Source organism: Aotus nancymaae, unplaced genomic scaffold (assembly GCF_030222135.1).
Source record: "Aotus nancymaae isolate 86718 unplaced genomic scaffold, 86718_ANA_hifiasm-v0.15.2.pri h1tg000016l, whole genome shotgun sequence".
In the NCBI taxonomy this organism is placed as follows: Eukaryota; Metazoa; Chordata; class Mammalia; order Primates; family Aotidae; genus Aotus; species Aotus nancymaae.
Window position 1 is genome coordinate 30564531 of NW_026988428.1, and position 19448 is coordinate 30583978.

General features: G+C 34.3%; 1 protein-coding gene across 2 annotated transcripts in view; it reads right to left on the reverse strand.

The window, feature by feature from the left end:
- CNOT2 (CCR4-NOT transcription complex subunit 2) overlaps positions 1–19448 on the reverse strand; it is a 105378-nt gene that overhangs the window by 63502 nt on the left and 22428 nt on the right. For both annotated transcript variants that reach the window (XM_012441304.2, XM_012441305.3), the window contains exon 2: positions 7930–8072. In XM_012441304.2, the coding sequence (XP_012296727.1) occupies positions 7930–7977 (48 nt within the window). In that variant the 5' untranslated portion in view covers positions 7978–8072. The remainder of the gene's footprint in view (positions 1–7929; positions 8073–19448) is intronic.

A 19448-nucleotide genomic window follows, 5' to 3' on the forward strand; every position in this document is an offset into this window, starting at 1 on the left:
CAGGCATAAAGACATCTAAGTAACAGAGGCATAAAGAACCCATGCATATAAAGAAACTTTTAGTTGAGAAGGGTAGAACAAATTTGTGCACAATGCAAATATGATAATTTAGGTGCAGGGAAAAGGAGTGTACTCCTAACACAATGTACAAAAATCAATTTCAGGTAGATTAAATATGGAAGACGAAACAAAAAATCTTTTTTAAAAGGCTATGAGGAATAAATATATCTCAAACACAATCTCAATAGATGGCAAAAAATTTTAATTATGAAATTATCAAATGTCAGATGAAGATAAGGACTGCTGATGGGGCTCAAAATTGGTATAAACACTCCCAAACATATTTCTAGAAGACCTCTTATGAATTTAATCTTCCCGAATTTTTAGAATACTGCTTTGTTGCCGGGCGCCGTGGCTCACGCCTGTAATCCCAGCACTTTGGGAGGCTGAAGTGGGTGGATCACGAGGTCAAGAGATCGAGACCATCCCGGTCAACATGGTGAAACCCCGTCTTTACTAAATAATATAAAAAATGAGCTGGGCACGGTGGCACGTGCCTGTAATCCCAGCTACTCAGGAGGCTGAGGCAGGAGAATTGCCTGAACCCAGGAGGCGGAGGTTGCGGTGAGCCGAGATCGCGCCATTGCACTCCAGCCTGGGCAACAAGAGCGAAACTCCGTCTCAAAAAAAAAAAAAAAAAAAAGAATACTGCTTTGTTCAGATAAACTTCTCTAACTTCATAAAGTTCTATTATTTTCTTTGAGATGGAGTCTTGCTCTGTCGCCAGGCTGGGGGTACAGTGGTGCAATCTCGGCTCACTGCAACCTCCACCTTCTGGGTTCAAGCAATTTTTCTGCCTCAGCCTCTTGAGTAGCTGGGACCACAGGCGCATGCCACCACGCCCAGCTAATTTTTGTATTTTTAGTAGAGACGGGGTTTCACCATGTTGGCCAGGACGGTCTCGATAACTTGATCTCGTGATCCGCCTGCCTCGGCCTCTCAAAGTGCTGGGATTACAGGGTGAGCCACCACACCTGGCCTCTCTTCTGTTATTTTCAGGTAGTGTTTGAAAATATGATGGCTCATTTACTGAGATTTCCTGGTTCTGCTCCCCTCTCCCATGTTTCTGTTGTCCCCTTCCTGCTCAATTTTAATTCCTCTCCTCAGTGGAATCCTAGAAGGACACACTGGTGGGTCACTCTCAGGAGGTCACAGAGCTAAGCTGCTCCAATCACTTTAGCCTTACCCTGGATCCCTTACACTCACCTTATGAAGTAGACGAAATCTATCCCAATTTCAAACTGGCTAATTGTACTTACCAGTGAATATCTGTTGACTACTCTGGGTACTTCTACTGGGGGGTCTATCAGACATCCCAATGTGTCTCTTTTTTATGCATAAAAACTGGTAACTGTTAAGTCTTTTTCTTAGTTCTCACCTGCTTATATTTTTGGGTTCATGGGGACACTCTGTCAACAAGTTTGTTATAAATGTTTTCACGAGTTTTAGTTTTGCCGTCTAGCTGATTCGATTTTTATATAGAAATTCAGAAAGATTACAAAAAAACAAAACAAAAACTAACCTGCCACCATCAGTGCTATTATCCTAGACTCCAAGCAAGACCTAAGGTTATATGTTAAAAGATAACTTTGCTTGCGTCTGTATTTTCTCTGATTCACAGAAATATCTGCATTAATGTTTTATTTTTTGATTTAATGAGTACACATTTCATATTTGTAAGACAAACCTCTTAAACATAAAGTATTTTTCTGAAAGAGAACACTTCGTATTTCATATGTAAAGTCTAGGGCATAAGTTGCCAAAAGGAAGACCAGAGAGAACACACAGGGGTGCCACTAGATATTTTATATCTTCTTAGGAAATACAGCACTATCTATTGGATAATCATGTGAATGCTTTGGACCTAATTACTTACTTAGCAGAGTTTCTTTTGGCCCAACGGCACTATGAAAAAATTACCAATTCACTAAGGGTGCTATAAACCAGTGTCTTGGTGAAACTTATCTTTTTGGAAAACAAATGTCACCTTATTTGACCATTTCGGATGTTAATAAAAGAAGTATCAGAATGTATAATGAATTCAAAAAAAGATTAACACTTAGCATCACACATAGCAATGAGCCAACCAATGAGGAACTTGGGAATTCATTAAACTTGATTTGACTGGTTGGCCTGAGAAAGAGGACAAAGAAGCCAAAAATGCCAAAAACAAAAGGTCAAATTTTATTTTAAAAAATTTAGATTAGGCCAGGCACAGTGGCTCATGCCTGTAATCCCAAAACTTTGGGGAGGTTAAGGTAGGCAGATCACCTGAGGTCAGAAGTTCGAGAATGTTGTGGCCAAAATGGTGAAATCCTGTCTCTACCAAAAAATAGAAAAATTAGCTGGATGTAGTGGTGCACATAGGTAGTTATAACTACTTGGGAGGCTGAGACACAAAAATTGCTTGAATCCGGGTGGCAGACGTTGCAGTGAGTGGAGATGATGCCACTGCACTCGAGCCTGCGCGACACAGTGAGACCCTGTCTCAAAAAAAAAAAAATTAGATGATGCAGTCAAAATGATTTCAGCTGCTGATCACAAGATCATGATATGAACAGAACTTTCACAATCAAAAACGAAATTAAAACAGCTTAAATAAACCCCGGCCTGGTTCTCGGGCTATTCCTTCATGGAAAAAAAAAAAAAAAAAAAAATTAAATTATAAGAGCAATTTCATCTTAAGCAGCTGTATAAATGCAAGTAAAGGGCACATAAAAAGTAGTTCATGTGAGTATTTTCTACCCCTTTACTTTATCTCTGGCTAGTGATAACATGTCACAGCCACCTGGTTTCAAGACTTTCAAGAGCAAAGAAGAGAAAATTGAACCAAGTCATTGGATTCAGGCTTTTTTTTTTTTAACTCATTCTTTCATTAGATCACTCTTATTCATCTTCACCCAAAACCAAGCAGCAATAACTGAAAACTCTATTTTTCTTCTCTGGGCACCAGATCTGACAAATCTTCAATTGTTAAGTATTAATTTAATAAAATTCTATCTATCAATCCATCAATTGATTGACCAGTTGACCAACTGACTGACAGGGTCTCGCTCTGACACACAGTCTGGAGTGCAGTGGTATGACGACAGCTCACTGCTTCCTCAAACTCTGGGGCTCAAGCCATTTCCCACCTCAGCCTCTCCAGTAGCTAGGACTACAGGTGCATTATCACTACACGCAGCTATTATTTTACTTTACTAAGTGTTTTTTACATTCGTTATGTATCTTTAACATACCACATATCATAGATTCTAAGATGCTCTGGTGCTGGTACTGTTTGTCACAACTGTGACTCTAAGTCATCATCATCAGCTATAAGATGCATCCTGACTTCAGAGAGATAAAAATGTTAAATAATGTGCTACTTATATACACTTAAATGCTTACTTACAATTTTATTGCAGTATAAAAGAAAAATTATGATCTGTATACAGTACATACTAAATGGAAATATACTTACTGATTCATTTGTTTCTGTTTATATTAAGTAGCTTGTATTTTAAATACTTTGTATTATGCAGAAATCCTTGGTGAATTGTAAAGTAGGTGCTGAGTGCTTTAGCTAATTCTAGGAAATTGTTTAGGGTCTTGAGTGGGTGGAAATTCATTGTGATTCTTCCTAATAAATAAAATAAAATAAGGGGTACCACTTTCCAAAAAATTGCCACATATACATAAAAAAGATGTATCTCAATATATTGAAACATATATGTAATAAAATTATAAAAATATAAAAAATGAAACAAAATAAAAACTACTGATTACTTCTGGGGCAGAGGGCAGAGGAAAGAATGGGAAACAGAAACAACTCCATTAAGTACAACACAGAAAAATCCACATTTGTTAAAAACAAAGACAATGAATCACATCTACACTATATAGTCACGAGGAAAGATCTGAAAAGGTACACAACAACCTGTTAAGAGTAAAGCTGTCAAAGCAAACTTTCACATTGTATTTTATACTCCATATTTTTCTTCAACGTTTTTGTAATGAGCATTTGTGATTTTTAAAGTTAATAAAAAGGAAGTAAGATAGTTAATGTTGGGGAAGGAAATGGCAATACAATCACTGTTAAAGTTCTCTGACATACTATATTCCACAAAAATACAATGATTTAGACTATGAGTCATTCTTCAGAAACATATGGACTAGGATGCATTACATCCAGTTTGTAGCTAATCAGTTGAATTAGCTAGCATATGATGTGACCAATGACCTCATACTGCAAAGTCCATTCAAAGTAACAACTAAAAATCTTGCAAATACCTCTATTTTCTCATACCACTTACACTGGTATGTTACCCAGTACACTTTCCATTTCTTCCTTTCCCTTCTTTCACTCTTTTGTTTAATTTTATTGGAACAACATGCATTGAACACCTATCTTCATACCAGGCAACACGCTAGGTATTGGTAGTACCAAAATAAATAGATACAGTCCCAGTTTTCAAGAAGCTTATTAGATACAGCAGTACTATCTAATACGATTTTTTGCAATGTTGGAAATGTTCTGTATTTGCACTGTTTGGTATAGTAGCCATTAGCAGCCTGTAGCCACTGAGCATTTGAAATGTAGCTAATGTGACCAACGAACTTTTATTTAACTTAAATGAGTTTAAACTTAGATGAGTTTAAATTTAAATAGCTAATTGTGACTAGTGCCTATGGCATTGGACAACACAAGTCTACAGGAAGACAAGGACAAATAAACACAACTACAATGTATTATGGTAAACACTAAACTAGAAGGAGAAAGGCTATGACAGAAAGGGAAAGGACAATTGAGCCCACCATAGGGCTCCAGTATCTGGAAAAACTGATACTTAATTCTTCAATCACATGAAGAAAGGTGAGGCATTACATAAAAATAACCAAAATAAGTAAACCCTCTGGGTGTAAAACTGCATGGTAGGGAGATTAAAAGCAGTTTTGTATTACTAAATGGGAAAATCTACTACAAAGAGTAACAGGAGAGATACTGGAAAGGTAAATGTATGTAAGGAGGCCAGAATGTGAAAAGACTACACGTAATATTTAGAAGCTTGAATACACAAAAAAGGGAAAGCCATTGATTAGTTAAACTGGTAATTAAGAGGTTTACATTTGTGCATGTTCATCGGTAGGGTAAGTCAGCCTAAATTAGAGGAAGATAAGAAAATGCTTAGAAAATCTGAAGTTGCATTTCCTTGAAAAAAGCTTGACAATCCAAAAATGAATCATGAGCCAGATAAATTTTTTTTATCTGAAATAATATGCCCGTCTATCTCTGCAAATAAACTTCAATTACTATATTCGAATTCCAAATACCTCACTGGGCTTAAATTTATCTTAAGAAAGTAAACACACAAAGCACATACCACCATAAAAATCAATACTTCAAACCATGCCCATTTAGAAGTCACTATCTTTAGCACAGAGCTGAGGGAAGGCACCTTCCTAAACTAAATTCCTAAGGCTTTAATCAGGTCTGTAAGGAGATGACACCTGGAAAAATGTTACAAAAATTCTTGTTAAACTCTGGAATAGTAGCCTATTAACAAGATGTTCAAATAAATATAAAACATTAAGTGCCCCCCCAAAAGCAAAAGCCTTCAAGAATAAATGAAAATGGTTATAAGCTTAGACACAAAGAAATTCTACTTTATCCATGAAAAATAAATTTCCTCCAAAATAGAATTTTTAAAAATCCAAAATAATTTTGATCAATTCAGAACATTTAAGTCCTCTCTTCTAGCTATTTTGAAATATACAATACCTTGTTAACTACAGTCACTCTACTCTGCTATGGAAAATTAGAATTTATCCCTCTCTGTCCCTTTTCTCTTTGTTTTTACTTAGTGATGCTAAATGCATATTGAAGTATCCTCAGAAACAGCTGTTTAAATCTAGATTGTAAAATTATTTTATTTTAAAATCCTGCTCTGAGAAGTGCACGTATATAGAAAGAGAATTTTCTGTTTGGTATGATGACGACTACAGTAAGAATATAAAAACTCTTAGTACTACCAGTACAAATACAAATGGTACTTTAGTGATGAACATTCCTTTGAATTTCCCATACATTCTTTTATACACATTCTATACATGTAACAAAATACCACATATACCTCATAAATATGTACAATTACATATCAATTAATGAAGAGAGAAAAGGGAAAATATTTTGAGGCAGCAAAACCCTAACCAAAAATGTGTTTTCTAGGTATGCTCAAAAACCCGGATTATTTATAAATAATGTGACTGGAACAATGGAGTACTTTTAGTGTAGAATGAGCAAGAATAAGCAAATCTCTTCATGTACAAAACATAATTCTGCTTTCTTTCTTAAGTATAAATTTTGGAATTCTACATTAATATGGTTCCATGAAACAAATTAACTATAGTGTGTAACCACATAAAAATTCTACATTCACACTTTACAAATTGGATTATGAGCACTGAAAAGCCACATTAACACAGAAACACAAAATTCTTAAAATAATTTGGTAGAACCTACCAAAAGATGCAGAAGTCCAAGTGTGACCAATTAAAATCTTATAAGTCAAGGTAATTGGAAGTGGTTGGGAGGCAGGAGCCACTGACCAACATAGCCTGCTAATTATTTGTACCTGAGTACTTGAGTACAAATAATTAGCAGGCTATATTGGTCAAGTCTATGAGGACAGCTCAGAAGAAAGGTTACAGAGAAAACTGATTTAGCATAGCCTCAGTTTTTTTCTGGCTTATTAAAATCATAAAGATCTGGCAAGAAATTTTAGATACCAAGTTAGGAGAAACTCTAGAAAGGTTAAATATGACATTATTTTTAATTAGGAACAGTGCCTACACCAGAACCCAGATCTTATAATCAAAGGCTCTCTGTTGTACTATACACCAAAAAGACTTAATTTACAATTTGCTCCACCGCACACTTTTCCAATTTGAGGGAAGAAAAGATTACTGGGCTAAAACAAATGGTTAGCAGATAAACAGTTAGTTAACCAAAGCTGCTACTATCACACCAGTTGCCTTTGAAACCTAGAGGAAATTAACCGATGAGCAAAAGGGAGTGTGGGAGGTTGGGAGGTTGGACGCGTATCTATGCAAGAAGCCTAAAAGTTTATTTCTACTCAAGCTTTAAAGTATTCTGTATTCTGGATCACTAAATAAATAAAAAATATTTCGTTTAAAAAGTTAAATTCAAATACGTTTGTCTTCTTTAAGTCACTGCTTAATAGCACAATCTTTAAAATTCAACTTCTTTTTGAAGCTCAGAAATAGAAATGTTGTATTTCAACTATTCTTTCAGCATTCCTACACAATGATTAAGGAATGGATATTATTAACCACCTTATTTAATGAGAAAACAAGAATCCAGCATTTTAAGGACAGCAAACTATTAACAAATTCAGTACAATTTGGGTCTCTGAGCACCCTAGGTTTCTCATTTCTATTTTTTCTATACTCTATTCAATTTTGTCTACATTTCTGTATATATACTTTGTTATCCAAAACACAGCACAAGACTTCAGGTTTAGTCTTCCAGGAATAATACACATAAATGCAATCAATGCTTTTGATTTTACCAGCTCTTAATCCAGCCATGAAATCATAAATTGCTTATCATATAATCTAAGTTTTGACAAATATCTCAGAAAACCTGATTTGACACTAAAGTAGTATGTATTATGAATATGCTTTATTTTGAAAAGTGTTCCCAACTATTTCAACTATCAAATGCAGTACATAATTTAAAATTATAAACCCAAATTTTCAAATTGAAGTATATCCAATTTGCTGGTTCCAATTACATATAACACATTTAAACAGTTTCAATGTAGCTATAAGACTAATAGAGAAAAAAAGAAAAAAGACTGGTCTTACCTGGTAGTTTCTTTTCTCAGATAATGTATGTCCATCAGTCCTCACCATAGAGTCGTGTCCTTTCCTCACAGTACCGGAGGCAATCAAATAGAACTGTCACTCAAGGGTCGTGTCACAGGAAGGACCGCCCACCAGTTCTCCCTCTAGAGTGGAATTATCCAAAAGCCATCAAAATTACTAACATGTAAATATATCAACAGCAGCAAAAATATTCAATATGATACACAGAAAACAAAAAAAACAAAAAGTAATTGTTCTATACTCTAACCAGTCTTCCTCTTAACCATTTTCCTGGGCTAGATTGGCAGACATACTTTATTTGCAACAGAAATTATTAAATATGAAAAATTCTTCCTTCCCACTTCTACTTTCTTCAATTAAGACTGTCTGCCAGACATCACATACAAGGGAGAAATTTACAGTGAATAAAAATAAAGTGGACAAAAAAGTTTACCCCTTCCACAAGTGACACATTTTTTCTTTCACATGAATCTTCTGCAGTTATCTCAAAAATATAAAATTCAGATTCAATCATTTAACCACAAATCCTTCCCCTCCAAATGTTTAGATGGTGATACATAGAAATATAAGTTATTCACACAGCTTCTGATTCATTCTGTGCAGGTTTATTCCCATGCAACAAAATGGAAATGCAACATATATTCTTAACATGATTAAGAGACGCAAACCTAACTCAATATTCAATTAAACTTTACTCCAAAAAGAAGAGCAAAAAATGTTAACTTCATTGATGCTTTTGTCTTTCAGTCCTCCAATTTCATGCATACTCCAATAGAAAATTCCATTTTTTACACTGGGGAAAAAATAACGGGGCTCATTTCTTAAACTGCAGAGAGAGAAATTTAAGTCCAAAATGACTAGTTGCTATGCACCCGAGGTACCACCTCCCACCCCCGACCAAAAAAAAAAAACCACTGAAGCTGAGGAGACAGTCACAAGAAATACTATCTTTAAAATGAATATTGAAAATGAGAGTTCAAATATTCAAAAGTGGGTCTACAAAGAATTTGTAAGTATACATTTTTGTAAGTATACATTTTCAATACAGGTATCTCTTACCTAAATTTTGTTAAACATTGCCCCTAGGAAGTAGTATGTATACCTACTGAACTAATAATCTCGCTAGCCACTAAAGATTATATTCAAATTCAGAGCAATTATTTAATGTCAACAAACATTTTGTGAGGAGATAACATCTAATCTATAATTTGTAAGGAGAGTGAATCAGTATTATTAAAACCAACAAACACACATGTACACACATATATGGAGTACCTCTAAAAAGCAAACTTTTTACACGGGCAGAACATGTTTTTCTTTTAAAAAAATAAAAAAATTAGTATTACTAAATTTAAGTTTTAAAAAGAACTTACAAGACAAAAACCTATCTTCCGGCTCCTCTTTTATGTTTTATCACAAAGGTAGCGGGAGCTGTATTTTTATTTGTGTGATTACCTTACAGTGTACATTTAGCTGAAATACTTCAAGATGTCAGGCTCTGTGACAAACCTGTAATTATTCATTACCAAATTTGTAAGTACCTTTGGAATTAAGTATTTCTCTTTCAAAAATAACACACAGGAGTAAAGTTTTTAAAGCATACTTACTGCTATAAATGTAATCTTTATCATTTAGCAAGCAATGAGGTTATTCATAAGGAAAAGTTACCAAGTGAATTGGATATTCAGGAATAGTTAAATGATGTGCATTTGGCTCCAGCTCAAATTTTCATGATTATCACAAAAAGAGAGCTAGATTATTTTATTATGCATCCCCTAAATATTAACCCTGTTTCAATATTAGTGTTGTATAATATTAAATTTTAAAGTACTACTTGCCTTATTACATTAATACATACATGGTGACTCTGAATTTAGTGGATAATAACGCAAAATTTCAGTTCAGTACTTACAGAATAAAATGTTTTCCTTCTTACATAATATTTAGGGTCTATGAATTACCTTCCAATTATATTAATTTCAGCAAAAGAATGTCAGAAATCTATAATCACATAAGGTAATTTTCAATACCCTAATGCTGTATACATCTTTAACACAACCTAATTATACACAAAAGATAATAAGGACTGAATTTTATATGCTAAGTAATACCATAACAATACATATTCATATTTAATCTGTAAAAACTTACCAGATAAAAGTTCACTTTAAAGAATTATGGATTTTTGTATAAAGGCAAAATCTATTTATTATTTGTTTGTTTGTCCTTCTGGGGATAACTGGAAATATTTCATGGCCTGGAATTTCAATCCATAGCCACTATAGACTCTAATCAATATGGGAGCTAATATTCTATACTGAACTAAGAATCATTATCTCCTTTTAATAAACAAAAGAGAAAAATGACTTAAGGCACTATATTTTCTTCCAAATAAACATGAAAAGTTAACATTTGTCACCACTATCTTCATTGTATTATATTAAATAAAAATATTCAGTGATAAATTGTTGATAATCTTCATATTGGAAATGAAAAGATGTACAATAAGTCAAAGACAGACACAGTATGTGAAAAGGAACAAGCACGAGAGACAGCATGCACTCTAGGCGCCAAAATTTATTAAGGTTTATACACTGTTTTCCCACTAAGTCTGACAAATATTCAAGAATTCAGAAAAGACAAATATTTGCAAAACTACAATGAAATTTTCTATAAGGCAAGGATGTCTTTCAAGATGAAAAAAGAGGCTATGTTTACCTTTCTACCTTAAATAACCAGAAAATTACATAAAATATATGAAACAAAGGTTTCCAGACATCAGACAACAATCGTCTCAGGACAGAGATCATCAAGAAAAAGGAACAAATATAGTGCACCCAGCTAGCTCACTGCCTGTAGAGTTTTGAGGCTGAAGCACAAGGAGGGGAAACTGGAACTAATTTTTTTATTTGATGAGAACTATAAACAGATCCAAATTCAACAACCTCGAAAGAGAATAACAACAAAAAAACCACATGATCATAACATTTCAGAGTAAAATTGCTGTAAAACGGCAATAAACAAGAATCTTGCTGCAGGGGGAAAAATACAGAGGAACAAAGGTAGGAATGACATCAGACTTCTCATCAGAAACAATGCAAATCAGGAGAGTGGTTCCATATATGTAAATTATAGAAAAGAAAAAGAAAACTATCAACAAAGAATTCTAAGCCCAGCTAAAATATCTTTCAAAAATGAAGATTAAGTACAGCCATATTAGAAGAAAGTCAGGCAGTTTCTTATAAAGGTAAACACAAGCTTACCATACAACTCAGCAACTACGCCTCTCACTATTTACCACTATGGATTGAAAACAGGTTCACACCAAAACCAGTACATGTATGAATAAGTACTTCATTCCAGTGAAGATGTGATGTCCTTTAGTAGGTGAATGGATAAACAGATTATCTACACAACAGAATAGTATCAACAACAAAAAGGAACAAGCTGTTAATTCATGCAAGATGGATGAATCTTAAGTGCATTTTTGCTACAGGAAAGAAACCAGACCCCAAAGGCCACACGCTGAACAATTCCATTAATAGGACATTATGGAAAACGCAAAATCACAAAGACAAAAAATAGATCAATTACTTCTCTCTGGCCCTAGTTTCCTAAGCTGTAAAATAAAATGACTTAGATGAATCTTTAAAAATGCATGTAGATTAACTTTTCCTTTATTTAAACTTTTTAACAAACTTTTCCCATGAGTTTTCCCCTCATTCCACTTCATTACTTAACAGTATTTAAACAATGCCTAAATATTTTGGAGGGTAAAAATATTATCTAAAATATCTGTAATCTGGTAGTCATTACTACACTCAAAGTTAAAACATGAATTTGGTCAGGTTAAGACAGCTCAACCAGCTGAACAGGCTTTTTTTTTTTTTTTTTTAAACAAAAGACATTATATTCTAGGGTGGCTATTAATTAGGACAAACTATAAGACGTGACCAATTTCACTGGAGCTCAATAATATGTGCAGTAAATGCATTTAGCTACTATCTTTAAAATCAAGATTCCTCAAATTCTAGAACTATATCAAGCAATGTTTTCTTAATAGGTAGACTGCAGTCACAAAAATATTTCCTTGCCCTTAAGAACTAACTTTTTGTTTTATCACATGGATGTTTTAAAAATTGTGAGTTGATAGGCAAATGAAATAAAAATAAATAAAACTCAAGAATTTCAGTGAAATAAAAATAAAACTCAGGAATATCATACTTGGTCTGGGAAAACTGCCATATTAACTTAAAAACAATATCTCTGAGTATTTAGTAATATAGGTTTCACAAATCTGCAATTAACATGTAAAATGAAAAGTTGCCTATATCTACAAAGAAAAACAAATACAACTTAACAATATTCTATTGAAATAAATTTGCTCTCTGGATGTCATAATTTAATGTTTTGTAACAATGTTGTATGTGTCTTCCATTTTCTATAGTGGTACTACCTTTAATACAACTGTATAGTTTTCTTATCCATACTCCAAGGAGGATTCTAGGCATCTGATACACAGAATTTACTGTAAGTAGAAAATCAGGTCTATCTAAAATGCCCACCATCTCAAGACACAGAAATTTTCTTCTACTGAGGCTTAAAAGTCTTAAATGAAGTGAATAACATAAAGGAATCCTACTGAACTTAAACAACAGAAGTTCAAAAATTTCTGAACCATAGGTTTGAAAATTAAAAGCTCTTCATTTGATTTGAGCTTAAATAAAATTTGGGTCTGAAATACAGACACTAGGGGTTCTTTCTAGTCTTCTTGCTGCCTGAAATGTACATATATTTACACAAGTTGCTTAGCTTCTGTGAAAATTAATTTCCTCATATTGTAAATGAAAATAATGTATCTGCATGGTCTAGTTCATGGTTTAGAGAAAAAGCAGCCAGTGAGGGAGATGAAAACCAACGAGAGTATGGCAGACATCCTAAAAGTTAACTGAAATAAGTGGTTCAAAGAAAAATGTAATAAACTGTTTCAAAATGCTGCTGATTTAAAAAAAAATGAGAAACAATCTTTGGATTTAGCAGCATGGAGATCACCTATCTGGTAATCTTCACAAGAATAATTTTGGTTAAACAGTAGAAATAAATGCATTAACTAGACTGGATTCACAAGAGAACAGGAAGAGAGAAACTGGAGACAAAGTACAGACATCATTTTCAAGATGTTTTGCCATAAAAGTGAAAACTGGGAATAGCTGAAAAAAATATAGCATTGAGAAAAGTTTTTTTTTTTTAATGACAGGAAAAATTATGCACAGAGGGAAATGCTGATGATACAAGATGGAGAGAGAGAAATTACTGGAGTGATGACTTTGAGCAGATGTGGATGGCATTAATAAGAAAGAGTGACCTTAGATAGGCACAAAGATATATCATCAATAGGAACATAAAAAAGTAAGGTAGTAAATAGGAATAGATTCAGGCAGGCCATAGTAATACAAGCTATGGAAGTTCTCATTCAGTTGCTTCTGTTTTCTTAGTAAAATAAGAAATGAGGTTGTCAGGTGAGCATTAAGAATATGGGAGGAAATGTTACAGGTCTGAGGAGGGAGGAAAAGGTCTTCTAAGAAAGGGAGAGTGAAGGGATTAGAGGAACGACAGTAGGTAGAATTGCCAACTAGCACTAAGGACCCATGAGAGGTTGGTGTTCTCCAGTCACACACAATTACAGAGATACAGGAACAGTATAGGTAGAAGTAGACTTTAACCAAAACTCGTCAGTATTAAGAAGCATGAGAGAAACAAGGGAACTAAGAGTATAAGCAATATAGTGATTATTTATGATAGGTAAGAAAAGGTATCTCAGTAAGTACTAGCCATATTGCCTTTTTTCGTGTTTCTCAAACACATCCAGTCAGTTCTCAATTTAGGGCCTTTACATTTGCTACTCCTTTTCAGTGATCTTACCCCAAATCTCCAAATGTCAAACTGATTCTTGACATTAACACGTCTGCTTGACTATCTCTTTTCAGAAAGGCCTTCAATGAACACCCAACTGTCTGAATTTTGATCTCATTTGTTTTCTGTCTGAGTTCCTTAAGCAGAAGAATCTTGTCTATTAAGCTTATCACTGTTATCACAATTACCTACAATAAGTGACACATAACAGATAGATTTTTTTTTCCAGTAGTGGCTATAAGCAAGTAACAGATAGATTTTACTGAAGAAATGAACCACACAAAAAAATACCAAATCCTTCACTAACTTTAATTTTATGAAAACATCATTTTCCTTACAAGGACTGCAGCAGAAGCATCTTGTCTAGTTCAAAAAAGACTAGCAACCAAAAGGTTAATTTTAAAAGTTGGTTCCTGCCAAATCAAATACTTTTAAAACATAAATGTACATTTATTTCCCTTTGATAGTGTGATGTAGAACAAGCTTTTTCTTTGAGTGTAGGATTAGTAATTAACTTTTCACATTATCTTTTTTTGTATAATGCACATCTATAATGCATCAGATGTCCAGTTTCAATTCTGTTTAAAGTTGAACAAGACCTTAAAGACAATGAAATAGCAAAATCTCTCTGAAATTTTACAAATATTTTCCAGTTTTTAAACAGTTGTCTCACCACAGCAAACACTCCTGGTTGACCCTCTAAAAGTTCTTCTATCTGAGACCACCACAGTTGTCCAAATATTAAAACTTTCCCACATTGGTTCAAGGGTAAATGCTGGTTGGGCAAGGTGGCTCCTGCCTGTAATCCCAGCAGGCTAGGAGGCCAAGGCAGGTGGATCACTTGAGGCCAGGAGTTCAAGACCAGCCTGGCCAACATGGCAAGACCCCATCTCTATTAAAAATACAAAAATTAGCCAGGCATGGTGGGGCAGGGGGCACCTGTAATCCCAGCTGCTCAGGCAGGAGAATCGCTTGAACCCAGAGGCAGAGGCTGCAGTGGGCCAAGATGGTGCCACTACACTCCAGCCTGGGCGACAGAGATCCTGTCTCAAAAAAAAAAAAAAAAAAAAAGACGACTCATTTATGAAAGGGCATTTGAACCAATACTGGCTAGTGAGACATAAGGGAAAAACTGATGGTAGGATTTTAGGAAAGGAGGAAAAAACAGTCCCTCTTTCCCCAATAGGTGTTGTTTTATCATAATAGCACAATTAGAGCACTATATCCAGCTTATAACCATAAAGAAAGTTAGCCTGTGGACAAGCTGACACTCACAATAGCAGAACAAATAGAAAGAATCTAACCCTGGTATTAATTATTAAACCACTGCATTAACTAACCATACAAAAGCTTCCATTCCTCCAGATAAGTGAGAAAATAGTTTTCCATACTGTTTAGTCACTTGAACCAAAAGCTTCCTAAACTTCTGGGCTTATCCACACTTAATCCTTTAGCAATCTATAAAGAACTTTATATAATGTCCTTCCAAAGCATTTACCATGCTTTTCCTTAAAACAACAGTTCTGTTTTTCTATGCTCCTATTTTATTCGCTTAGATCAAATTTAAAGTAAAAATTACGTTAACACTGGCATAAAAACGGATTCTTGTTAGGCATATAACTAACCTGGTGTAGAAAAGGGTACAAGGGTAAACCAAGTAGTTTACTAGGCTTAGAATACTCAGGACTATAAGAATCTAAAATAATGGTTTGTTTAAAAGAGCAGGTCAGTTAAATGTAGGTTTAAGAAATGTAGGTTTAAAAATATGTTACAAACATATTTTTGTATACATTGTCTTTATGTAACACATGGACATGAGGAGGAGGAAGGCAGCTAAAAAGCCCTATAAAAACTTAAGACTTACATTTCTAGGAAAGACATTAAAATTAGAGTAAACCTAGACTCAAAGAAGGAGTATGAGTCTACTCTAAGACAGTGGTACCATACTATTAGTATAATGAACTTTTACCTCAGTATATGTTGTTTCACTGCTAATGAATTGAGAGTATTTGAAAAACTGTGCAATTCAAAATTTTCAGGCAGTGCAGACAAAGGTATTGTTTGCTTTATTTATCTAAACACCAAGTTCCACCTTATCATGTGTTATACTAAGGATAACTATAGCAGCTTGTCATTTATAGGGGATATAATATTCCTTATTAAGAAATACTAAGTAACTAAACAAATTATTTCACAAAGAAATTTACCAGATTTTGAAACTAGTATTAAATAATAAAATGGTCAAAAATCATTGATATTAATAATCAGAGACTCTTCCAACTTCCTTCCAAAAATACTGAGCCCTACTATATGCCATGTAGTAAATAACTCTGTGTTTGCCAATTGTTCTCTACGGATTTATAAAGCACTAATTACAATTAACACAAGGTCACAAATGGAATTAATATTCAAACCTTTATTAGCAATACTTTTTCACTAAGGAATGTATTTCATATGTGTTACACATAACTTATGTTCACCTAATATATAGTAGGCACTAAGCTAAATGTCTCCTGGGCTGGAAAAGACAGAATTCTTAACCAGGTTCTATAATCTTCAGTCTTTTGACTGAATGCAAAGGGTACGTGAACTTGGCTGGGGTAAAAAAGTTAGATCTTTATTTTACAAACCTCTAAATGAAAATTAGGATTTCCTCAATTTAAAATGTGGCTAACAAGCCATAGAGGTACTAGAGGCACTTATGATGATTTTTGTTATCACTAGAAGCCATAGATATTCTCATATCACTTTAGTTGCTTCAAATCTCAAATTATCATTTATACTCATTACAAGTCTAAAAGTTATTAATACCATATACCACTAGACTTCGTGTTGATATGCCTGTCACTGAATTTGTTTAGTCAATATTTTTATAACAGTACTCCAATATTACTAGTGCCCTCATAAGCATATGTATTTAATTTTGCACATGTAAAACACTATTGAGAAGGGGTCCACATTCTTCATCAGAGAGCCAAAAAGGTTCATGGAACAAAAAATATTAACAACCTCTGGATGAGAATATCACAGCATAAACAAGGTTGCTCGCAGACATTAACTTAGCACAGTACTGTAAAGCGTCAAAAAAAAAAAAAGCCTCAGAGCAAAATTAATTCAGTTGAAACACCCTGTTTCAGAGATACATTGTGGTCTGATAGTCATAACCTTGTTCAAGGTCTCACACATACAGCTCATTAGTGACAGAGAGAGAGAAAACAGAATCCAGAATTTCTGATTCACAACCCAAGGCTAAATCAACTTTGATGTGACTTGGCTATAAGAAAGCAAGACAGGGCAAAGACACTGAAAATACATGCCCAAAAGTCATTAGGGAAAGACATAAATTATACAGGAAAAAAAGCTAGTTTGAAAAAGAAAATGATGGGTGAGATGTTAAAGCATTTTGAAAATATATGTTGCAGCATAAAATGCCAACTCAAATGTTTAAAAAGACTAGTCTGAAAACAAATAGGTATGATTCTTTTTGCATACTGGACATATATAAATATTCCAAATGCCATTAAAAATTATTGTTTCTGCCACATTTCTTGAAACATGGACTTATTATTTTGTTTTCCCACTACGTAGAAATAGGGGTACAGTAAAAATTTTACTTCTGGCTGGGTGTGGTGGCTCACCCAACACTTTGAGAGGCAAAGGTAGGAAAATCACTTGAGCCCACGAGTTTGAGATCGGCCCAGGCAACAAAGCAAGACCCAGTCACTACAAAAAAAAAAAAAAAAAAAAAAAAATTTTAAATAAGCTGAGTGTGGTGGCACACGCACCCTGTAGTCCCAGCTACTGGCGAGGCAAAGGTGGGAGGATCACTTGAGCCCAGGAGTTCAAGGCTGCAGTGAGCTCTGACTGCACCACTGCACTTCAGCCTGGGCAAAAGAGCAAGATCCTGTCTCAGAAAATAATAAATAAATAAAACTTCCCTCCTAATCCTTTGATAAGAAAAACAACCGCATAGGCACAATAGTAAATATCAAATGGCAGTGGGTATCAATGTTAAAGAGACAAGAGAAAGTAGCAGACTATGGCAAACCAGAAGGTCCACGGACCATCTAAAGAAGGTACTTGCTGCTACTCTAGCTAATTGCTACCATGAAAACTGTCCACCCAGAATTCTATATGGATCAAAAGCATCCTTCAAAAATGAAGGTGAAATAAAAATGCTTTCAAATGAAAGAAACTAAGAGAATTCGTTGCTAGCAGACCTGCTATAAAGAAAGGAAGATTCTTTGGACAAAATGAAAATAATACCAGTAGAAAACTTAGAATTTTATGAATGAAAGGGGAAAAAATGGAAAATATATGTGTACACATGATAGACTTGCAGTTAGCAAACTTTTTTTTATAAAGGTAGTAAATACTTTGTAAAGGGCCAGATAGAACATATTTCAAGTTTCGTGAACCTAACAGTCTCCATTGTAACGAATCAATTCTGCATTATAATGCAAAAGCAGCCAGAGACAATATATAACAAGTGTGGCTGTATTCCAATTAAACTTTATTTACAAAAAGCAGATGTCAGGCTAGACTTGGCCTGCAGCCATAGTTTACAATCCCTGTGATAGACTATTCTCTTCCTCTTAAATCCTTTAAAATATCCATGATAGTTTAAAGCAAGTGATGTCACTGTGTGAAGAGTATCTGAAGTATACAAATGTAATACATATGACAACTACAACATAAAAGGGGATGAGTAAAGGGAACTACATGCTGAAAAGGTTTCCACATTCCACTTGAAGTGATATAAGCGCAGTGGATGAGTTGTGTAGTCAAAAAAGATGTGTTCAAGACTTAACCCCCAGGACCTCTGAATTTCACCTTATTTGGCAACAGAGTCATTGCCAATCTCACCAAATTAACAGGAAGTCATACTGGATTTACGAAGGCCCTAAATCCAATGACTTGTGTCTTCAGAAAAGAAAGGAATGGTTTACATATAGAAACACAGAAAAGCAGTGGGAAGAGAAAGAAAATCATGTGAAAACAGAGACAGAGACTGGAGTGATGCAGGTATAAGCCAAGGAACGTAAAGATCGCTGGGAACCACCAAAACTAAAAGGAAGGATTCTTCCCTACACTCTTCAAAGGGTTCATGGCCCTGATGATACACGTTCAGATTTGGGGCTTCCAACCTCCAGAACCATGAGAGAATACATTTCTGGTATTTTAAGCCACAGAGTTTGTGGCAATTTACTATAGGAGCCCTAGGAAACTAACATAATAAATTCTGAAAAATTAAGAATGTGCATTGTAATCCCTAATCTCTAAAAAACTACACAAAGAAATGTACTAAAAAACTCAACAAATGAAATGCAATATTAAAAGTAGTCACATAATCCAAAAGATGATAGGAAAGAAGAATCAATCACATGAATGAAAAAGCAAATGGAACAAATAGAAAATTTTAAAAAGCAAATGGTTCACCTAAATTCACATAAATCAATAATTACATTAGATGTAGATAGTACAAAAGAATGAGACTGTCAAAATGGTTTTTTAAAAAAAAAAGATCATATGCTGTCTACAGGAAACACACTTTAAACAGAACAAGTAAACAGGTGAAAAAAGAT